This window comes from Microcebus murinus, chromosome 10 (assembly GCF_040939455.1).
Source record: "Microcebus murinus isolate Inina chromosome 10, M.murinus_Inina_mat1.0, whole genome shotgun sequence".
Classification (NCBI taxonomy): Eukaryota; Metazoa; Chordata; class Mammalia; order Primates; family Cheirogaleidae; genus Microcebus; species Microcebus murinus.
In genome coordinates, this window is record NC_134113.1 from 14,629,890 (window position 1) to 14,654,172 (window position 24,283).

At 38.6% G+C, this 24,283-nt stretch overlaps 1 protein-coding gene across 1 annotated transcript; it reads left to right on the top strand.

The window, feature by feature from the left end:
• The first annotated feature begins 408 nt into the window (after positions 1-408).
• RTCB (RNA 2',3'-cyclic phosphate and 5'-OH ligase) lies at positions 409-22,575 on the top strand. The gene is made up of 12 exons (XM_012772787.3): positions 409-586; positions 3,568-3,646; positions 4,803-4,870; positions 6,172-6,271; positions 9,278-9,434; positions 11,224-11,380; positions 12,406-12,565; positions 13,644-13,819; positions 14,545-14,733; positions 15,687-15,797; positions 17,504-17,623; positions 21,515-22,575. Exons 1-12 carry the CDS (start codon positions 494-496, stop codon positions 21,620-21,622), a joined length of 1,518 nt encoding a protein of 505 aa, XP_012628241.1. The 5' UTR covers positions 409-493; the 3' UTR covers positions 21,623-22,575.
• Positions 22,576-24,283: the final 1,708 nt, after the last annotated feature.

Below are 24,283 nucleotides of genomic sequence, written 5' to 3' on the forward strand. Positions count from 1 at the left end.
GATAGGAAAGTTATTTGATGTACGTCCACAGGTTCATTCTGAAACATCATAAATTTTCAGATGTGATGTTTATTCAAAAATGCTTATCAGCTGCAGGCGTATCTCTTTACCGCTGGGGATGTAAATTCCAAGCTGATGAGTTCACTAGATAAGTTGAACTTGACCCAGATTCAAGGTGTTTCCATAAGATGCTGAAAAGCACTTCCAAAACGAAGCGCAACCTAGATCATACTAAAAACCACAGAATTTAGCTTAGCCGTAGCCTAGAGGAAATCGACTACAGTAATAGAGATCCAAAAAGCTAAACACTAAAGGGCAGTTTAAACGAGAGGAACGCGATTGGGGAGAAGAGTTTGGAGCCTCGGCGCTTGCCGTCGCTCGTCCGGCGGTGGAGCCGGCCGCGCCTGCGCGCTAATCCCTAGAAGGCGGTGCTCCGGCAACGCGGACAGCGCGGCAGCTGCCCTTCGAAGTTTTCGACAGCGCTGTCGCCACCATGAGTCGCAACTACAATGATGAGTTGCAGTTCCTGGAAAAGATCAATAAAAACTGCTGGAGGATCAAAAAGGGCTTCGTGCCCAACATGCAGGTGAGGACGCAGAGCAGGACCCGGTGGCCGGGCCTTTCCTGCTCGGGGCCGCGACGTCTCCCTCCCTGGCTGGCGGGCGTCCCCGAGCCCGCAGCACCTCCCCTGAGCTCTGGGCCCGCCCCCGGCCCCCGCAGGATCTCCCTCATCCTCTCCTCCACCTTTCATGTTTCTGAGACCGCCCAACCTGTGCCGGGCCCACTGCCGGGCCGGAGAGGTCCCCGAACCACGAGGACCAACCTAGCGGGGTGTTCTAGGGAATCCAGTAAAGACGAAATTGGCGTTTACAGAGGTTTCACTCTTTAGGCTCATGAACGTTATGTGTTATGTTCCTGGTCCTCAGAGGCTTCAGTGGTCTTTTCCAAGGTGGCACAGCCAGCCCTGGGGAGAGTTGCTGGGACTGGAACTCAGTTCCTCTGAGTCATGCTGGGTTTGTTTTTTGTTTGTTTGTTTGTTGGGTTGTTTTTTTTTATGGCGTTTATTGATCTGTGTGCTCTGAACCAAGTTTTCAGCATTAACTACTCCATGTTGGTTTTTTTTTTTTTTTTTGAGACAGAGTCTCGCTTTGTTGTCCAGGCTAGAGTGAGTGCCGTGGCGTCAGCCTAGCTCACAGCAACCTCAAACTCCTGGGCTTGAGTGATCCTTCTGCCTCAGCCTCCCGAGTAGCTGGGACTACAGGCATGCGCCACCATGCCCGGCTAATTTTTTATATATATATCAGTTGACCCATTAGTTTCTTTCTATTTATAGTAGAGACGGGGTCTCGCTCTTGCTCAGGTTGGTTTTGAACTCCTGACCTTGAGCAATCCGCCCGCCTCGGCCTCCCAAGAGCTAGGATTACAGGCGTGAGCCACAGCGCCCGGCCTCCATGTTGGTTTTTAATAAAACGATTTTGTTCCTTGCAACAGCCTAGAAGATTAACAGGGCAGGGGGTGCTTTTTAATATTCACTTCGCAGAAGGACCTTGAGAATCTGTAGATGACACAGCTTCCTCTACCCACCTGGGAAGAAGTTCAGCCAGGACTTGATGTCCAGATCACTTCTTTTTCCTCTGACAGAAGAATGTATCCCAAGGTGGATACTTGGAAGCCCAAGACCAGATGGTTTGAAAGCCTGGGCTCACTGTATCTCAGGGCTTATCAACAGTTACGCTCATATTTTCTCTTAATGTGAAGAAAAACATATGTGAGGTTTTGGTGCATATGTTGTTAAATAATTTTTGAAATACCTATAGGTACCATATAAGTGCACCAAAGGTTTGTGATCCTGTGTCTTGGTAAAACGTTCCTGATAGCCAGTCCACTCTTTTATTCAAGATCAAAGTTTATTGAGTGTCCCTTGTCAGCAAATCGCTTAGCCAGATACTGAGGGAAGAAAAAGTCCCCAGTGATAAACAGTGCTTTGTTTCCTGTTTGGTCAGTTTCTTTGTATGGAATCTGGTACCTGAAGGAAAGAGTAGAAAATAAAAAACACCATGATATGATTGTCTTTAGGGTATGATAACAGACTGTCGTTGTCTGGCCGCTATTCTGGCTCGGCTTTTTTTTGCAAAAACTGATGCTAATTCTATCTAGGAGTAAATCTAATTTTACTAGACAATTATGGTTTAACTATTTATACAACACTTTAGCACCACCTCTTTGGGAATGGAGACTTGAAATCTTCTGACCTCTGTGCTAAAGTTGAAGCATGTTTCTATCCTCATAAGAGCAGTGAATTTCGCACTAATAATTATCTCTCTCTAATGTCCATTTCTCTTCAAGACCTATATACCACACTAAAAATTTCTCTTTATTCTCTCAAAACACTCTCCTCCCATCTTTATGTCTTCTTTGTGTTCAGTTCCTAAATGTTCTGCTGCTCCAGTAATGTCTCTTGTCGTTGAAGAGCCAGCTCAAACAGGACCTCTGTGAAGCCTCTCCCAGCTCTATAGATTATTGAGCCACTTCCTCATTACCTTCTTTCTAGCACTGTGTACTTCTTTTATAGGACTTTCCTCATTGCACTCTTTCTTGTCTGGGCTGCATCTGCACTGGAAGCTCCTCAAAAGCAAGATCTTGTCATATTCTTTTATCTCCTCTTGTGTCCAGTACAGTGCCTCATGCATAGTAAGTCTTAAATTAATGTTTAGTGAATAAATAAGTGTGACCCCTAGAAAACTGTACTGGAAACATTTTCTCTCAACTGGTATTAATTGTTATTCATGCAGTGGTGAAGAAGTCATCTTTTCTGATAAAATAAATTGACTTGCCCAGATGATTGACCAAGTAAATTTTAGTTCTCCATTACCAGACATCATATTTGATCTTTGATAAAAATGTTCTGTCCTTTGGTGTTACATAATTAGGTCTTCTAATGCCCTTTGTGTGTCTCCTGTATTGTCAAGCTTCTTTAAAACTATATAGATTATAGAACTTAGCACACAGCTGAATAACTACATGTTAAATGTTTTTTGTTTTGTTTTTTTACTCACGATTTACCTAAATGTAGATTTAAAAATCAACATAGACCACCAAAAAGTGTAATTTGCTGTTGTCTTAAACATGGGAAAAAATACTGAGGTCCTATGACTACGTTTTATGTATAGGCTTTGAGTTTTTGACTTGTCTGGTTTTTCAAACTCCATTGATATTTTAGAAACTTGAGAATGCTGAGACCTTTGGCCTTTGTGAGAGCATAGTTGGAAGATGCTCATTTATCACATACAAAAAAATGCTTTGTCTGTTGGACTCTTAAATCTGGCTTTGAGTTCAAAAGAATAAACAAAACAGTTTTTCAACATTGCAAAATATATTTTTAAGGTATATTTAAAGTTGGGATCAGCTTGTAATCTTTGATAGGAAGTTTTCTGCTTGCTTAAGGTAATGTGAAAGTGCTTGATAAGGAGTAAAGCAAAATAAAAATTACATACAGTGTATTCTATCCAGTGCCTGTAGTTCCCATACATGTACTCAGATAGTGTTTTTCCTTTTCTTTGGTACCAGGTTGAAGGAGTTTTCTATGTGAATGATGCTCTGGAGAAATTAATGTTTGAGGAATTAAGGAATGCCTGTCGAGGTGGTGGTAAGTACATTACAATTTCATTTGTGGTAATACAGTGGTGCCTTCCCTGTGTCCTGAAAACATGGGAACTCAAATAATTATAATTTTAAAACACTGTCAAGGAACAAGCACAACTTGAAATGAGACCAAAAAATTTATTTGTGATCACATCGTTAGCCACTTGGCCTGTAGAAAGGGTTTGGAGGTAGGTAGACTGGTTTATTTCTCAGCAAACCTTGAACAATAATAGCAGGACCTACTGTTTATTTTGCGCTTAGTATGTGCCAGGCATTTCAGTAGGTGCTTTACATAGATTATCCCAAGTAATACTTAAAATAACTTTAAAAGGAAGATAATATCTCCATTTAAAGATGTGTAAGTCAAAGCTTAGTGAAATTAAATCATTTTAATTTGCCCAAGGTCACACAGCTTCTTCTTGGTGGCAGAGCCCTAATTCAGATTCAAGAGTGTCTGATTTCAAAGCCAGTGTTCCTAACCAGTACACTAATTAGGCTTGCTGAACCTCAGTTATCTCATCTACAAAAAAACACATTATTATCTTGCAAGGCTGCAATGAGTGTAGATAAAATGTACGAAGCTCTATGATAGTACTTTAACAGCGATGGTATATAAATCATCTAGTTTTAGCCCTTTCATTTTTTGGATCAGCAAACTGAAGCCCTCTCTGCCCTTCCCCCAGGGTATGCTCACCTCTCTGAAATGACACAATTACCCAGTAACAGAACTGGGACTGGACCACCACACCCCTGGACTCTCAATCCAGTGTTTCCCAGCTCTTCCACATTGCCTTTGTCACTGAGAATAAAACCTGTGTTGGTTTTTTTGATAAATAATGTGGACTATTGAAAGAATATGTTTTTTATATTGACAATATAAAATTTGATAGTTATGTTTTACATCTCCCAATACAACATTTGCAAACAGCCTTCTTGTGGTATATGCAGAACACTGAGAGCACATCTGTGACTCTTACCTGTATGTGTGCTTCCTTCTTGAAAAAGCTCCCTTCCCCTTTGCATCTCAAATATCTTTCTGTCCTTTGTCGTTTTAGTAGCCTTGACCACTGCTCCCTCATGTAATGCAGTCTAGAAGCATGAATGTAATTAATGCTAAAAATCAAGCATGTCCTCTTCTAATATTCAATTTTTGTTTTTAGGTGTTGGTGGCTTCCTGCCAGCCATGAAACAGATTGGCAATGTGGCAGCCCTGCCTGGGATTGTTCATGTGAGTCAGAGTTCAAAGCTTTAATCATTTATATTTCTTCTTAGTCTAAAGTCTGTTGAATGGATGAATGAGCATGCCTAACTGACAGTGGTATCATTTAGACCAGTAGTCCCCAACCTTTTTGGCACCAGGGACTGTTTTCATGGAAGACAATTTTTCCATTGGGTGGGGGCAGGGAGGGCGCTGATTTGGGGATGATTCGAGTGCATTACATTTATTGTGCACTTTATTTCTATTATTATTACATTGTAATATATAATGAAATAATTATATAACTCACTGTAGGTTGGGGACCCCTGATTTAGACAGTAACCTTTACTGTCTAGAAATTTATTTAGAAATAACCATGGACCTAAAGAAATAATTGAGTCTGGATAGCATGTCTGTTTCTAAATGCCTTTAACTAGAATCTGTAGCCGTTCAAGAACCTTTGAATGTTTCTTTGTCATATAACATCATTATTCCTAGATCAGTGTACCACCTTTGTAGGTTTTACTATGTCCCTCTCAAGAGGGTGGTTGGAGAAGGAATGGAAAGTTTAAGGGATAGGACTGAAGGGAGGGAGAGAGGACAGCATACCTATTCTGGAGATGATTGGAAAACAGGGGTGGTGGCAGTAACAGTGATAGAACTGGATGGTACCTGTGGGCCCCTACTGCAGTGTGACATTCATATTCTGCCATTAGAGGTAGATGTTGAAAATGGATCCATTCAACAGCCATTTTCTGAGGTCTGGGGTGTAGGGTTATGAAATGACATTTGCATTTAAGGAACTTGTTTGTGTCTAGGTGTCTCCGTATATCTTTGCCATGTTTGACCTGCACTCTTCTGGGTCAGGGTCATTTTCTAGGTCCCAGATGTAGAAAGTCTACAATATTCATACCATCAAGTGGATTACATTTGTCTGATTACTTAAAAGTAATGATCTATATAAATTGGATATTTCCCTCTTCCTAACCTGGCATGACCATGATTCACAATGTCTTAAGATCATCTTTAAAATGTAATCATACATTAAAGTTAGTTTGTGGTCCTCCTGTATCATGTTATTCTGAGACTTTTCTGTTTTGGATTCGCTTAGCAGTCAGACTTTATAAAAAGGTTTTTTCTCACTGTATTTAGCATTGTGATTAGGAGTTCTTACACCTAATTTCCACCAATAGAGAAGATTTTGTGAAAACAGAATCTTGATTTGGGAAAGGCTTCAGCCTGCGGTCTATGTAGGAATTGGTATCAGGTCCATCAGGCAACCAGAGTGCCAGGTGGAAACAACTGTATTTCATTTTCCAATTCTCTTTCAGCGATCTATTGGGCTTCCTGATGTCCATTCAGGCTATGGGTTTGCTATTGGGAATATGGCAGCCTTTGACATGAATGACCCTGAAGCAGTGGTATCCCCAGGTAAGGTCACTTTGCATGTCCACTGTTAGGTGTATAGCTTTTCTCTGTGGACCTTAGCCTTTCTGTAACATTGCACTGCTTCTCTTTGTGTACAAAACTCAGTCTGATTGTATTCTATCGTTTTTTTTCCCCTCACATTTACTGAAAATTGATCATGGACACTGAAAGGCTATTAAAATATCAAGCAAAGTATATATTTATTGAAAATTTTGGGAACCTCCTACCAAATGCCACATACTATTCAGACATTGGCTACAAAACAAGCAAATTTTATATCTTTGTGACTCAGTTACCTCATAGGCAAACGAAGTCTAATAGTGTTACTTACAGCATTATGATGATTAAATGAATTAGCTGTGTAAGTAATGTCACATAGGCCATATTCAGTAAGTGTTTACTCTTACCATTGTTATGCACCTCTGGTTGTATATACCTTTTCTGCTGTGGTCATGGGATGCTTTCACTGAAAACATTCCATACTAGAAGTAATGTCTTTTGCTTTCAAAGAAAGTTTAAATGACATCTTGAGAGTTCTGCTTCTGGTGATGCTGGACTAGGCTGTTACAGACAAGTATCTGTTTAAAGGCACAGGAAAGCTGCTAAGACAATAAGAATTTGTGAGGTCAAGATCCAGAGGAAAAGAGAAAAAGGTGCGGATATGTGAGCCCAACATTTAACGCTTTTTCTCCTGAGGTAATGGCAAATTTCAGTCAGTAAGAATGTACATGATTTGAGTGATCTAGTTAACAAATTTGACACCTTGACCTCTAATATACACGTGTGGTTGAGTGTGCACATGCAGTGCACCCAAACAGTGCAAATTGCACATTTTTTTTCCAGTGTGCACAGTTTTTGCTGAAATTGACCACATGCTGAGCCATAAAGCAGGTCTCAAATTTCAAAGCATTAAAATCATATAGACTGGCAGTTCTCAAACTTTTTGTATTCAGGACCACTGTACACTCATAAAAATTACTAAGCAATAATCTTACAGGCTGTACTAATGTTTACCTTATTAGAAATTAAAACATAAGTTTTTAAAAGACAAGAACACACAAGTACGTGTTTCATTGTCAGAGGAAAGATATTGTGACATGTTGTACATCCTTTGGAAAAATCTCACTGTATACTCATGAGAGAATATGAGTAAAAAAGACAAATAATTTATCATCCTTATAAAATGAATCTTACAGACCTCAAAGCGTCTTGTTCCTCCACTCTCACCCCGGGGTTTGTGGACTGCACTTGAGAACCATTGATGTAGAGGATATTATCTGATCACACAGGGGAATTAAGTTAGAAGTCAGTTAAAAAGAAACAAACCATATATTTGGGAATTAAGCATTATGCTTTTTAATAACCTATGAGTCAAAAAAAAAGGAAATTAGAAAATAATGTAAAAAATATAGTTATGTCTAAAAATTGAGAATGTAAATTGGTATAGCCCTTATGGAAAACAGTGTGGTTTTTCCTCAGAAAATTAAAAGTAGAACTACATATGATCCAGCAATCCTACTTTTAGGTATATATCCATAGAAACTGAAGTCATTATCTCGAAGCAATGTCTATACCCTCAAGTTCATTGCAGCATTATTCACAGTAGCCAAGATATGGAAACAACATAAATGTTTGTTAACAAGTGAATGGATAAAGAAAATGTCAATATATAATGGAATATTATTCAACCTTTAAAAGAAGGAAACCAATTTTAAAAATTGGAGGGGAAAATGTGGATGAACCTAGAGTACAATATGCTGAGAAATAAGACAGACACAGAAGGGTGACAGGCACACCAACTATATGACCTCACTTACATGTGGAATCTAAAAAAGTTGAATTCATAGATACAGAGCAGAATGGTGGTTACAGGGACAGTGGATGGGTACCCAGGAGATGTTGACCAAAGGATACAAAATCTCAGCTGTAAGATGAGTACGTTCTGGAAATCTAATGTACAGCATGTTGACTACAGTTAAGAATAATGTATACTTGAAATTTGCGGAGGCAGTAGGTCTTAAATGTTCTCACTAGAAAATAGGGAAGTAACTATATAAATTGATTACCTTGATTTTGACAGTCCTTTCATAATGTATATGTACATTGTATACACCTAAATGTAAACAATTTTTATTTGCCAGTCTCTCAAAGCAATGGAAAAAAATCATTTTAAAAATACTTATGTCTAAAAACTTGATTACTGTATTACTGTTAATGCCATCCTTGGATGGAAACGTAAAGCCTTTTTTTTTTTTTTTTTTTTTTTTGAGACAGAGTGTTGTTCTGTTACCTGGGCTAGAATGCTCCAGAGTAGTTGGGACTAGAGGTGCATGCTACTATATCTGGCTAATTTTTTCTGTCTTTAGTAGAAATGCTTGCTCAGGCTGGTCTCAAACTCCCAAGCTCAAGCGATCCTCATGCCTCGGCCTCCCAGAGTGCTAGGATTACAGGCATTAGTCACAGCACCCGGCCCAGAAACAATATAGCCTTAAATGCACAAATGAGGAAAGAAGAAAGGCTGAAATATCAATGATCTAAGCATTTATCTCAAAAGGTTAGAGAAAGAACAACAAAGTAGACCCCAAAAAGTAGAAAGATATAATTAAGACTAAAATTAATGAAATGTAAAGATATATAATAGAAAGGACCAACAAAGCCAAAAGTTGGTTATTTGAAAAGACTGATAGAATTCACCAACCCCTTAAAAGAGTGGTCAAGAAAAAAAGAGGCACATTATTCACATTTTAATCTCTATATTAGATGTTACTCATTATTCATTACTGCCTCCCTAGCCCACAAAGTACCTTTAGTATGTATGTTACTTTAGGTTATTTTGGTGTCATCAGACTTTACCCAGCAGAGAACCACTTTGTTGGCTACTTTAAAACATTGTTATCTTTAAAAGAATGGATATCTTTTTAGCCCAGTATTAATGATGAGACACTGAGGGTAATAATGCCTGACCAGCTGGTTTTGCTAATATTTGACTAACTGTTCCCTATATTATAGGTGGTGTCGGATTTGACATCAACTGTGGTGTCCGCTTGCTAAGAACCAATTTAGATGAAAGTGATGTCCAGCCTGTGAAGGAGCAACTTGCCCAGGCTATGTTTGACCACATTCCTGTTGGGGTAGGATCAAAAGGTGTCATCCCAATGAATGCCAAGTAAGAGCACAAGTTTCCAGTAAATCGAATGGGAGAGATAGTAATAGCCTCATGACCCGCAGCTTCATTTCCAAGATGGGACACATGAGAAATGAGGATTGGTCAGTCACTTTTCAGGAAGTAGTAAGAATTGTTTGTTTAAGCATGAGGTCCAGCCCATTTATTAGAGGTGGTAGTATACTGAAGTTGATTATATCAGCCTTTTACATAGAGTAATGTTTGTAATAGAATAATATCCACTGGTATTTACTGAGCACTTTACATTTGCAAGACACTGTGCATCATATCGTTTCATCTAGACAGTAATCCTTTTATTATCCCTAATTGACAAAAAAGAAAACGTGAGGTTTAGAGAGATAAGTTTAGTAAGTGATGTCAGGATTCAAACCAAATATCCTTTGACTTCAGAGGCTATATTCTGAATCCCACTGCCTTTTGTCAATGAACCTATTCATCCACAATCTTCCTTTTTGAATGATAGCACTGACTGTTCTTCAGCTAAGTAGAGAATTAAATGTAACACTACAGTGTACCTACCTCTCAAATGGCCACTGACCATACTGTATCATAGCTTATGCAAAGCAGTGCATCTTCAACTTTGCAAAGTACTTCAATAGAAGAACAGTATGCCAAGTATGTTTCTTTGACATTTGCTTTGTCTTTTTTTTTTCTTTCCTTTTCCTTTTGAGATAGAGTCTCACTATGTTGCCCAGTCTGGAGTGCAGTGGCATCATCATAGTTCACTGCAGCCTCCAACTCCTGGGCTCAAATGATCCTACCACTTTGGCCTCCCAAAGTGCTAGAATTACAGGTGTGAGCCACTGTGCTTGGCCTTATCTTTAAAATTTAAATGAATTTTGCATTCTTATCAAATATGTGTATATGTATAATTAATAGAAAAATGTTTTTAGCTATATACCTGTTATATAGCTTTCCTCCCCCACCCAAAAAAAAACTTGACGTAAAATTAAAAGTCCTTGGAAGATATTTGTTCTGTGGTTTCACATGATCCCTGACATGCAGCCCCAATTTGAAAAGTATACATGAAACATACAAATAAATTCCAAACATCTTTACAAGTATTTTAGTTAGGAATTTTGTCCTAGTAAATAATGTTTGAAATGGGCTGTCATCTGGGGTAGTGGGAGGGGAACATTGAAAAGTATAGTCTTTTCTGATAGTATTGAAAGAGAACTAGACCTTAGATAAAGATTAAAGCTTTTTCCCTCTAAAGATTTAATGTATGTGCACCTCTGCTTCAAAATGCAGGCACAATAAGCTGCTCAGTACTGTTACAAAGATGGGAATATGCCTTAAAATTTAAACTCTGTCTCCTGGGGAGATCTAGATAACTTCATTTATTATTTGACCATAATATTTTTATAAATTATTAAGGTGTATAGCTAGTCCAATTAGTCACAGAGAGTGATACCTGATTAAGGTTGTAAATTTCTTTGGCTGCTTAATCACCGCCTCATAGAATTCAAGAGAGGAAAATCTAATGTAAAAAAGATTTGAAAATTACGAGGGGCCATATAAATGTCAAGTGAAACTATAATTATGTCTAATAAGGCATTGACCATTTTATATTGCAGTTATACATGTGACCACTTTCCTCAAAAAACTGGAGTTGCTGAGAGCTTAAACTCAAACTTTGTATCTAGCATAAGGCCTGGTACACAGGAGATAGTAAACGCAGAGCTTTCCTCTGCCCTTTTGAGATGTGGTCATACTTAGGTTCTGATCTGCCTTTGCTGTGAAATGACTGGCACCTTTTACTACTCACCAGAGACTTGGAGGAGGCCTTGGAGATGGGTGTGGACTGGTCCCTAAGAGAAGGCTATGCCTGGGCTGAAGACAAGGAGCACTGTGAGGAGTATGGAAGGATGCTGCAAGCTGATCCCAATAAAGTCTCTGCAAGGGCTAAGAAAAGAGGCCTTCCTCAGGTAACTCTCACTTTGGAGGGGTAACATAGTGATATTTTTTTTCATATTTTGTTATTGGTGGGAAAAATCTGTATTTTCCATTTAGCAAATATATTCCCAGGTTTTTTTGACCGTATATCAAAAAATGCAAATTTGTTTATGCTTCATATTTACTTATTCTAAAAAGCCATCAGGAACTTGCAAATTGTTCATAAAATAAAACAAGATATCATGAATTAGAAGTGGACGGGAGAAAAATGGGATGCGATCGTAAGGTTTACAACATATGTCAAGGTTACATATGTACATACTTTGATAATCTATGGATTTGACCAAAAGTTTTCTGGCATCTAAGATGGAAAGAGATACCTTGTTAATGCACGGTGTCCATGACATAAGAATATACTAGATGTTTTAAATTTATGGCTAATTATGATGGCTTTGCCACTAATTCACTGTGACTTTGGGCAAGACTCTTTGGCCTCTCTGGGTCTCATTTTCTCGTTGAAAATTGTGATAGTTACAACTAGGCAACCACTAAAGACTATTCCAACACTGCCATTCTCTGGTTCTCTGAATCATTTATTAGCTCCAGTTGTGGGATATATTTTTTCAATTAGAGATAATGGTCGGTGTACATGAACTCATATGTTTCAAAAATCATTTGAATTTGGACCTTCTCTAAGAGTCAGCATTCACCAGCATTCATTCCAAAATTTCACCTTTCCTTCATGACATTTAAAATGTCCTATGAGCCATTTAATGGCTGGGTTTTCTTTTGGGGGGAGGTGGTTATAAAGCCTTTTATATTGGTGTATCTTGAGCATATAATGATATAATAAAATTCAGGAGCTAGTCTACATTATTTTTGTTGTATAGAATATCGTTTTAAATGAATGAAGCATTTCTAAGGCTTAGGAATTTTTTTGTTACATAAAACACCATTTCTATAGTTATTTTGTTTGTTTTCCCTATTTGCCTTTTAAATAAATTTTTTTGAAAAACTAGAATAAGAACTATTTTATCTGACATTCTTACATTTGCAGTTGGGGACCCTGGGAGCAGGCAACCACTATGCAGAAATCCAGGTTGTGGATGAGATTTTCAATGAGTATGCTGCTAAGAAAATGGGCATTGACCATAAGGGACAGGTGTGTGTGATGATCCACAGTGGAAGCAGAGGCTTGGGCCACCAAGTAGCCACAGGTATGTTCTAAACTGGGTGCTAAAAATGTACATTTTATGAGAAGCAAATGGAAGTTTAAGAGAGAAAGCTCTGGAATTATACTGTGTATGCATTTTATCGTGGCTCTTCTAATTTGTGACCTCAACAAATTAAATAACTTCACTGGGCTTAAACTTTCTTGTCTAAAAAAAATGGGTATAGTAATTATTTCATATGGTATTGCCATGGAAAGTTAATGAAATAAAATACGTAAAACATTTAAGTCAGTGCCTGACATTAGTAAGCACTTAATAAATGTTAGCTCCAGTTGTCAGTCTGTTTACTCTTATGGGTTACATGATGTTTGAGCTGGGCCTTGAAGTTTGGGTAATCACACACAAAGAACATTTGTGACAAAAAGCATGAACAAAAGCAGGAGGCAGGAAAGTAATGCAAAGATCACTTTAGATGACTTATGGGCTATGTGAAAGGATTTATGAATATATGAACAGATATATAGTTAGAAATTATTATAAACTTTAAATTTCATGTTACAGGTCAGCCTTATATGTACATTTCATTCCATGAGAATTTAATAATTTGCACTAACCTGACCATTTGAACTATTTAATCTATCAAATATATAAAGCATTGACTAGTGTTTCAGAACATTCTGCTGAGTGCTTCTCTGTACTTTGTCATGGACTTGATCTTCATGCAGATCTAGCAACTTGTTTGCAGTTCTTTTATATTGAAGCATTAAAAATTATTTTTCAAAACCATTATGGTAGTAAAATGTGTTTTACTACTTCTCATTCATTCACATGTTGGGAAAGAACTAAGACCATGTTGTGGCTATTTGTATGCACATCTCATTCTCCTTATCAGTTCCTAAAGGGTACATGTTGGCTTTGTATCTCACAAAGTGTCACCCACACACTGACAGAGAAGATTCTTAATAAATATATCTTGACTAAGCAAATAGATGAACTCATAAACACATTAAAGGGAAACTTGTATTTCACTTGATTTTTTTTGTAGAATGAGTTTGAAAGTAGCTTACGTTTCTGCAATAAATCTGAATTATTTAAGGGAAATCTAATTGCTCTCTTGCTTCAGATGCGCTGGTAGCTATGGAAAAGGCCATGAAGAGAGACAAGATTATAGTCAATGACCGTCAGTTGGCTTGTGCACGAATCGCTTCCCCAGAAGGTCAGGACTACCTGAAGGGAATGGCAGCAGCTGGGAACTATGCCTGGGTCAACCGCTCTTCTATGACCTTCTTAACCCGTCAGGTACAGTTGAAGTTGCTCTTATGTTCCAAGTTATTCATGATGAAGTGAAGTCCTTTGACACATGGTATAGTTAAATCAAAGCCTGTGGTGTTTGGTTTTGGAAATTTACACAAGAAACATTGAAAATATTGGAGAAGTGTCCCTAGTTTTGGTGTCTTCTTAAACTAAACCAGCAGAGTATCAGGTGTAGGGAATGAGAAAAGAAGAGAAATCAGAATTATTTCTAGAATTTGTCTTGAGCAACAGAGAAAATAGAAGTGCCCGACAAGGTGACTCACACCTATAATCATAGCACTGTGAGAGGCCGAGGCAGGAGGATTGCTTGAGGCCAGGAGCTAAAGACCAGACTGAGCAAGAGTGAGATAAAAAACTGAAAAATTAGTCAGGTGTGATGGCATGCATCTGTAGCCCCAGCTACTTGGGAGGCTGAGGCAGAAGAATCACTTGAGCCCAGGAGTTTGAGGTTTCAGCGAGCTGTGATCATGCCACTGCATTCCAGCCTGGGTGACAGAGTAAGACCGTGTCTCTGTAAAAAAAAGAAAAAATTATGGAGTGGAATTTGCTGTATGGTCTAAAAGGCAATTTTTGTCCTTTACATGAAGATTAATCATACTGCTATTTTTGAACCCTTAAATCCTTTACTCCCTTCAGGTATAGACTAACCAAAATCAGTAGGTTCTGAAGAGCTGATTCTGGCTACTTTTAACGTCAACTTTTTCTCTTAGGCTTTTGCCAAGGTCTTCAACACAACGCCTGATGACTTAGACCTTCATGTGATCTATGATGTTTCTCACAACATTGCCAAAGTAGAGCAGCATGTGGTGGATGGAAAGGAACGGACACTGTTAGTGCACAGGAAGGGATCCACCCGCGCTTTCCCTCCTCACCATCCCCTCATTGCTGTTGATTACCAAGTATGTACCCCTGCATTTGTGGTTTTGTTTACTGAGTAGTACAGGCATGATTTAGATAGTTCTGGATGTGGATTGCATTTAAACAGGAAAGCAGCAATTATGAAAAGAAAATATTCTGCCACCCATGAGAAGAGTGATTCCCAGTCTTCTCTGAAGCAGTGACTCCTCCCCATCTCTTGTGCTTACATCTCTATGTGCTATCTAAAAAGTGCTGCATCTACTCTGGGAGGCTGAGGCAGAAGGATTGTTTGAGGGCAGGAGTTTGAGACCATCCTGAGCAAGAGCAAGACCGAGTCTCTAAAAAAAAAAAAAACAGAAAAATTAGCCAGGCATGGTGGCATGCACCTGTAGTCCCAGCTACTCAGGAGGCTGAGGCAGGAGAATTGCTTGAGCTCAGGAGTTGGAGGTTGCAGTGAGCTATGGTGACACCACTGCACTCTACCTGGGGTGATAGAGTGAGACTCTGTCTCAAAAAAAAAAGTGCTGTGTTAAGTACATTTTACTTCGTTAAGATGAATTCAAGCCTTTAAATTATTATTGGAAGACAGGATGGAGAATAAACTGTTTTCGTCCTCCTATCCTTTAGTATTGGCTGTGGTAGAGTTAGAAGAACCCATAGACTACTGACTCCTTTACAGATTAGGAAACTGAAGCCAAGAGAGGGCATATCCTTGTCCAGGATAGTTGTTCTAGTAACACTTCCCTATACTTTTGGATTTTACTTTGCTCTTAAATCTAGTTTGTCTTCTGCATATTTCCTGGTCATCACATTTCCACCCCCTTTCTCTTTGCTCCCATCTAAATTATCAAAGAACCAAAATAATGTGTTAATATAGTTGTAAGAGCAATGTGTTTAGAGGTCTAGGTTTATCCTACAATGCCAGAAGAAATTTCAGACATAAAAAGCTTATGCTTTCCTAAATTTTAATTGTTTGATTTGTGTACATCCTCAGCTCACTGGACAACCAGTGCTTATTGGCGGCACCATGGGAACCTGTAGTTACGTTCTTACAGGCACTGAACAGGGCATGACTGAGACATTTGGAACAACCTGTCATGGAGCGGTAAGGAAAACAGAAAATTCCTCAGAAACACTCTCGTCAGTTTTGCTGTTGTTTTGCATTTTGACTGGTAAATGTACCTGATTGAGCAGTAACAAAGTTACAGTTTGGATCTGTCATGTCTTCTACTGGAAATTATTCCCCATAATGTATACTGTTTAGTGAACTGACTGAGGTCACCTAGTAGTGTCTCCACCTTAGTGAAGTCATGGTAGGGCCAGGGACTGTTTCTCATCTCTACAAGTTTAGAAAATCCAGACTGGGAAATGGTCACCCTAGCTGAGCCTACTGTAACTGGTTTATAAGTGATATAACTAACTTATGCAGATTTACATCACTGCTCATCTCAGTGAGTCACTAGACTGCCTCTTATTTGCTTAATTTGCTCCTTCCTATTGTGTACTTGTCCACTCAAGATTTGGGGGATAGGCCCTGTTTGCAAATCAGAGCCATGTGTAGTCTGCACACCCATTTCAGCACATAGTTTCTTGTCTTCTAAGCCAGAGGTCAGAAAACTTTATCTTTAAAGAGCCAGACAGTAAATACTTTAGGCTTTTGGGGCCATGTGATGTTCATGCCAGCTATTTGCTGTGCCATTTTAGTGCAAAAGCAACCTTAAGTATTACATAAATGGGCATTGCTGTGTTCTAATAAAACTTTATTTTAAAAAATAGTTGGTGGGTGAGATGTGGCCCACAAACTGTTGTTTGCCAGCCATTATTCTAAGCCATGAGAGTGCTTAGCCAGTGTTGAAATAGCAAAAAGAAACTTTCCAGAATACCTTCTCTTAGGACAGACCGTCACAGATATATTTTAACCCTATTTTTTTCTTGGATTGTTTCTCATTTCCAGCTGCTTCCCAACTCTTAAGTTTAACCCAGTGATTCCCAACCATGGTGAACTCCCTACTCCCACAGGGACACTGGCAGTATCTGGGGACATTTTTGATTGTCACAGTTTTAGGGGGAGTTGCTGTTGGCATCTAGTGGGTAGAGGCCAGGGATGCTGCTAAACATCCTGCAGGACACAGCCCCCACAACAAAGAATTATCTGGTCCAAAATGTCAGTAGTTCTGAGGTTAAAAAACCATCTCCAACCACAAAAGAACAGAGTTTTTGTGGTGACAGACATACTGTTAACAATTAAAAACTCAAATTAAATTGAATTAGTAATTAGAAATATACAAAACTAAATCTTTAACTACAAAATGCCTTATGTAGATAGAAATTTATTTTCCAAAAGGGTATGATGAAGTTTATGACAAACGGTGTGTAATAAGGTTGGTAAAGTAGAAAGATTGTTTTATAAACACCTTTTTAGTCTTTAAAAAAAATTAAGGAGCAGGCATCTAACCCTAAGAGTTTAACGCATTAACGGCCATATGAGTTGTATTTAACTCACTCTAGTTTTGAGCCCGGGGCCTCATGAAGCTTATGTAGCTCATGTCTCTTTACTTTGGGAGCCATGAGAACTATATTTCAAATTGCATGTAACTCACACACAGAAAAAAATAACAAATTTGTCATTAACTTAGAAAGAATCATTTTGTTTTCGATGTTTTTATTCTATTTCATAATAAAACAACCATGGCCCCAAGGAAAAATTTTTTTTCTAGTGTGGCAGTCAATGTGTTAAATAATAACTGGTGTCAAACATAAAATTTAGTTCAGAATTTATAAAGTACTTTTCCCATACCTTTTCTGTTCTAGGGCCGTGCGTTGTCCCGAGCCAAATCTCGACGTAATTTAGATTTCCAGGATGTCTTAGACAAACTGGCAGACATGGGGATCGCAATCCGTGTTGCCTCACCCAAACTGGTTATGGAAGAGGTAAGTGAGATTTTAATAAATATTCAGCATGTTCACCATTTATGATTTATGCCAGTGCACAGATCAGCAATTTTTGTATTACTAGCGGAAATTGTTGGGTTTTTTCTTTTTTTTTATGACCTCAGTTTCTGTTTATGTTTCTTAATTTATCTTATTTTGGTTTTAATTGCCTCCTCTTTTGTTTAGAAATTAATTACAAGCCAAGTTCATAAAAGATTTTCTTTAAATTATCAAATTACTTATATGTACACTTATTAACATATTCAAGTTAGAAGCAACAATAACTCCTTTCTTAAAAATTCAAGAGAGAAGACTAGAAGCCATTATCTTAAGTGGAACAAATCAGACACAGAAAGACAGATACCACATGTTCTCATTTATAAGTGGAGCTAAGTAATGTGTACCATGGAAGTAGAGAGTGGAACGATGGGCAATAAAGACTCGGAGGAGTGAGGAGGTGGAGGCGGGTGGATGGTGGGAGGTTGCTTGATGACTACGATGTACATTGCTTGAGTGACGTGTGCACTGAAGGCCCTAACTTAACCACAGTGCAATATATCAATGTAGGGAAATTGCATTTATACCCCATAAATATATATTATACAAATAAAAAATGGTAAACAAAATTAAGAGAAAAGAAAATTACTGATCCAGAAACTCAGTGCCCTGGCACAAATACCATCCTATTTTTTACAATACTTAACTGCCATATTTTTCCCTAAGTGCTTTTTTAAGCTAGTTGTAATTATTTCTTACAAACATTTTTGTAGTCGTTTTTTAGATTCAGCACATTATAAAATTGTTCACTCTGGGAGGCCTAGGCAAGTGGATCGCTCAAGGTCAAGAGTTTGAAAACAGCCTGAACAAGAGTGAGACCCCATCTCTACTAAAAATTAGAAAGAAATTAATTGGCCAACTAAAAATATATAGAAAAAAAAATTTGCTGGGCATGTTGGCACATGCCTGTAGTCCCAGCTACTCAGGAGGCTGAGGCAGAAGGAATGCATGAGCCCAGGAGTTTGAGGTTGCTATGAGCTAGGCTCATGCCATGGCACTCTAGCCTGGGCAACAGAGTGAGACTCTGTCTCAAAAAAAAAAAAAATTGTATAACCTGAATTATTGCTATATAGCCTTAGTTTCTGCCTGTAGTGGACGTTCAAGTAGCTTCCACATTTTTGCTACTATAAATTAAGTTGTAATGAGTGTCTTCATGAAGCTTTATTCCAGATGTTTTAATAACTAGAATGAAGTCTCAAAATGGATTTATTGAGTCAGTATGAAAAAGCATTGTATTTCTTAATAACTATGAATTTCCCCCCTGATCTTAAAAATAGTACATGTTTCATTTAAAAGATTTGAGAAATACAAAGAAGAAAACAGAAGACATCTAGAATTCAACCAACCAGAGAAGACAATTGTTAACATTTATTTTCTTAATTTGGGGTTTTTTGTTTTGTTTTGGTTTGGTTTGGTTTTTGGTTTTTTTCCTCACTTTGCAACACTTGATTTTTTTTCATTCACTCATTAAACTTCTGCTATAGTTAGCTACTTTTCTGCATGGTAGAGATACTGTAGTGAACAAAACTAACGTAAATCCCTGCCTTGTGGCACTTACCCAATAGTAAAATGTGTAGTGAGTTAATGACCACATAAGTGCTATGGAGTAAACATCAAGCAGGGAAAGGATAAGAAAAGGTAGGGAGGGGTGCAGTTTTAAGTCGGGTGGCCAGAGAAGACTAGTGAGGTGAGTATGTGGGTATCTGGAAGCACGCTTTCCAGGCAGAGAGAACAGCAAGTACAGAACCCTGGAGCTGAGATTATGCAAGAATGTTCAAGAAACAGCAAGGAGCCTGGGAGTGACAAGTGCAAGCAAGAGGGAGAGCGGAGAGGGGGCAGCAGGGAGGCCAGAGTATGTGGGTCCTTTCTCTCTCTCTCTCTCTCTTACAAAAGGAGTTTTGCTTTTACACTGATTAAAATGGAAAGATGTTGGAGGATTTTGAGTAGAAGAGTGACATGATCTGACTGGTGTGTTTGCATACTGATAAGAATCTAAAACAGAAATTGATGATACAGAAAAGGGGAAAATTATAGGAGGAATGTCTTTGAGTAGATGAGAGGAGGGAGATCTGGTGTCCAAGTTGATGGGGTTGGTCTTTGCTAGGAGTGCAGATAATTCATCCTTAATAAAAGGACAGAGGCCACAAATGCAACTAGGTGGGAAGATAAAGTAAGAGTTTATGAAAATTCTATGCTGGCTCTTTTATTTTTTTCAGTGTATTAGGAAGTAGGGTCAGCAACTGAGAGTGTGGGTGCAAGAGAAGGTGGGAAATAGTCATCTAGGAGGGAGAGTAATTGGCCCAGTGAAATTTTGGATGATTGTGCATAGTACTAAGGATTTCCTTAGGCTAAATTCAGTGGTTGGGTGTTTTTTAAAGTATATCCAGCTATATAGGTGCAGGCATGAAATAGGTGCTGAGCCACCTTTATCCAGGGTCATAAGTACAGCACAGTGAAAGAGAAGCAAGGTTATTGAGGGTGTTGCAAAGGGACTGTAGGTCCTAGATGGGTTAAAGGATTGTTGCAGATAGGAGACAAGGGGGAGTGAGCAGGAAACCCGGCTGTGATCCCCAGCCTGGAATGCTTGGAAGTGAGATTATGGAGAGGTAGTAATTTTGTTAATGAGAGGCTCTAGGGTATAACCCTGCCAGTGAAGAGCTGGGGTAAGCAGAGCCATAATCATCACAGGAGCAGACTGAGAAGCCACAGTACTGAAAGGATCCTCTCCCTGGATAGTGAAATCATTCAGAATTATATAGCAGGAGAAAGTGACAGTGAGCCAGGAGCTAAAAATCAAGTAATGTTGGGAGTGATTCAGACTCTGTAACAGGTAACCACAAGAGGTAACAGGTGGTATAACATGGCTGTAAGATTCAAAGCCAGGAGGACGCCTGTCCCACTTCGAAGGCCAATGGTGTGACCTGGTTTTGGGAAGAAAAGAACTACCACTTCAGAAAGTTGGAGGCAAAGATAATATCCTCAGGGGAGATCCGTGTTTCTGTAAGAACAAGAAGATGAAGGGAATATTCAAAGAAGAAGGGAAGGCGGAGGGGATTTTGCTCCTTCCTCTGGAAGGAGTTCTAGACTACTGAATGGAAAAGTTTTAGAAACTGTGAGGGACTGGGACATGGGCTAGAAGAGGGTATGTACAGAGCCTGTGGGAGTTAGTCTGGGCAGCCTTCTTGTGTTGACAGGAATAGAAGTAAAGGGGGTGTGTGATGAGGTTGGTTCTAATGGCAAGACAGTGAGTGGGTGAGATGGAAAGGCGGGGTCTTGCTAGCAACTCACAGAAATAAATTGTGAGTGTAGGTACATACATATACCTACCCATATATACGTATACACATACAGTTTTGGTTAGTTTTATTTATGTCATATGTGAGTTTAATAACTTTGCCTTATTTTGACAATAATACATGTTCACTCCAGAAATTTTGACAACCATAGAAATATACAAACAAAGAAAGTTAAAATTGCCAGTAACTCTACCATCCAGAGGTAATTACCAGTGACATAGTTTGGTGCATTTCCTTCCAGTCAGGTATTGGTGTTTTATTTCATTACATTTTTGTTGTAATGATCCAAGTAATAAATGTTCTTTGGAGAAATTTTGAGAATTACAGAAAATTATAAAACAAGATGAGAGAGTTTATCTCACTACCCTTTACCAATATCAACTTACTCCTATTTTAAACTTTTGCTAATTCAACAGAACAAAAAAGCCCTCAGCGTTATTTTAGTGTACATTTCTTTAATTACAAGTAAAATATAGTGATTTTAGAAATTGCATTTTGGCAAACTTTTATATTATAATGGTTAATTCCTCCCATGCAGGCTCCTGAGTCCTATAAGAACGTGACAGATGTGGTGAACACCTGCCATGATGCTGGCATCAGCAAGAAGGCCATTAAACTGAGACCCATCGCTGTCATCAAAGGATAGAACCTGAACAACAGGACTGCAGACACCACTGACCCTCTAAAGTGGAAGTGAACTGAAGCGCTTTTTAGACATCAAACTCGAGAACTGACAGGTTCCAAAGTGTGCAGCTATAACTGCTCATGCCAAAATGGCTGCCAGGGAGGCTGCTGCTTTTAGGAGCTAGAATTTTAAAATCACTTCTGGGAGGAGGCACGTTGCCCCCGTTTGGAAAGGGAGAAATATGCCTCCTACTCCGTTGTCCCCAGATTTTTAGGAAAATCTGTTAGCAGGTGGGTAGGGGTCAAGAAACTGCCTTACTCAGCCATACAAGTCTTTAGCCATCAGAATGAGCTTCTTTACAGCAAGCTCTGTTTACGTCCCAAGAGGTGTCATGAGGAACATTCTATTAAATAATAAGTTTGGGGGATGTTTCCCTTCCCTTGCTTTGTCAGTTTTTCCATTCAGTCACCCATCATTATCACCCCTGCACTGAGCAAGACCATAAATACCCCTATTCCTTGGAGGTATTAGATAAAGATATTAGATAAATGGATTCATTGAGGAAGGAGTATGTGCAGAAATTTATTGAAAGGGTGCCCAAAAGAGAAAATAAGTTTTCACACCTTGTGCTAATATGAGGCAGAGTTTTGACTGACCTGCAACATGGCATCGCTAGTATCCTGGCAAAATGTTTTTTGAGTAATGCCTTGCACAGCAGCTGCAAAGAACCCTCACATAAGACTGAATGTCTTTACATTTTGTGGTTAAATTATAAAACCAAAGCTGCCACAGTTGTTAACAGTTGCTCTGTATTAACAGGTTGATTAGTCTTGTGCCACCTAATCAGATTTCATGCTATGGACAATGACACCTCAAAGATGTTAAAGGACTATAGTTACAGGTTCCAAAGGCCTTAGTTGAATCTGAACGGCCAGTAAAATAGAAAATCTAATAAAGTTGCAATATGTTGCTTACGTTTTGTGCTTAATGTTTTAAAGCTTAAGAAAATTTAGTGTTTGTACTTGATTCACTTTAGACAGTGTTGCTGTGCAGGTTCCCTTTAGAGACTCGCCCCAAAAAATACTCTTTCCTAAAATATATCCCTCAGTTAATAATAAAAATCCCCATTAGAGAATCTTATAGATCCTGCTATTTGGAAGGCTGGAGAAAAGTAGACTTCTGAAAAATGTATGCGATAAGAAATGGCATTGACTTTTCTTTACTCTGAGTACTCAGTAACTTAAATTTTTCTGATGGTGGAGTTTGCAAGTTTCTTAATGTGATAATCGTGGATTACTCATGCCTTCAGACTGGCCCTGCCCCTGTCATACACAGATGACTTAAGGATACAGATCTCCTGGTGAACACCAGCGGACACATAAGATGAGAAACAGGCTCCTGGCCGGATGCTGAATTCTTTAGAGATGAGGAAACTTTGGATTGCCTGTGTAGACTTAGTGTACCTGGGCTTGCCTAATGCCATGTCATTTCAAACTAATTCAACGCAAGGTCTCCTCCCAAAACTAACTGATGTCAGTGTAGGAAGTGCTGTAGGTCATCTTTAACACATAAGTTGGGTTTTATTAGATGCACTGAGGAAGGAGTGTATGTGGAGGTATAAGGACAGGGGTCCCAAAAGAGAAAATAATTTTCATGCCCTGTGAGTAATTTTCAAAGGTATGAGAGGAGCAGATGAGGAGGGGAAAGAACAGAAGAATGGTTTATGCAATAGAGTTTTCTGCTTTAGTAAACTTTTCTTATCTGTAACATTCTCCAGCAAACCTGGCCCTAACCACAACCAAAGAAAGTAGTGGTTTTCCATACCACAGAAGAATTCATAAGAAAAAAAAAAGTAATGGTTAATATATTGAGTTCAAAAAGGAGGATACATTGTTTTTCTTGTACGAAAGATGTTATTTTCCCATTCAAGGGAAGAGCCACATAAAAATAAATCTTTAAATGAAGCTAATGTAACCAGCTATTTTTGTGATGCCCTGAGTTAAAAAAAAAAAAAGAATCATACCTGTGCACATACATGCAGCTAGGAGCACCCTTCGAGGGAGCACGGTGTGGTTCTTTCAGTTGTGAAGGATAAACCTGATTGCTGTGCACATCTTGGTCCCTTTTTAAAGGCCTCTAAAGTCAGTCAGTTTATAATTAATACTCCTAAAAGTACTGACATTTCACATACTGATGGTGGGTTTTGTCATTCCTATTATCACCATATGGTTGGGAAAACTAATTCGTAAAGTAGAAACAAATGTGGACACTCACTAATTTTCTAATTTTGTGAATATTTCTTGGAGCAGCAAGGAAATACAGATTTAAATATAGAATAAAATCTAACAGATCTTAAGATGCTCCCATTTTGATCTTCAGATTATATTTCTTGTAACCTCTAGAAACTTAAGCACAAGAAAACTAAACATGGGGTTTTCTTTTAGCTTTTCCTATTTCTATTTTTGTGTATGTGTGTAAGACCACATTTTTTTCCTCATGTTTATTATAAGGTTTCTCTCCTATTTGTGAAAATTCCTTGCAAGCATCATCAATATTGCTGAAACATTCCCTTTTATACTCTTGTGTCCGCTTCCAAAGCACAACTTACACAGCACCTTATGTCCTATTCTTTTTGCATCTGCTCCAGTGCCTGACTGTATGGGATTTTCATGTTGTCCCAAG

What these genes read in the sequence shown, in the direction of transcription:
- RTCB (XM_012772787.3), top strand. Translation starts at nt 494, where the DNA reads ATGAGTCGCAACTACAATGATGAGTTGCAGTTCCTGGAAAAGATCAAT. An exon ending in GTCATCCCAATGAATGCCAA is followed by an intron (nt 9,435 to 11,223) that starts GTAAGAGCACAA and finishes ACTACTCACCAG; the next exon opens with AGACTTGGAGGAGGCCTTGG. An exon ending in GAACAACCTGTCATGGAGCG is followed by an intron (nt 15,798 to 17,503) that starts GTAAGGAAAACA and finishes TTTCTGTTCTAG; the next exon opens with GGCCGTGCGTTGTCCCGAGC.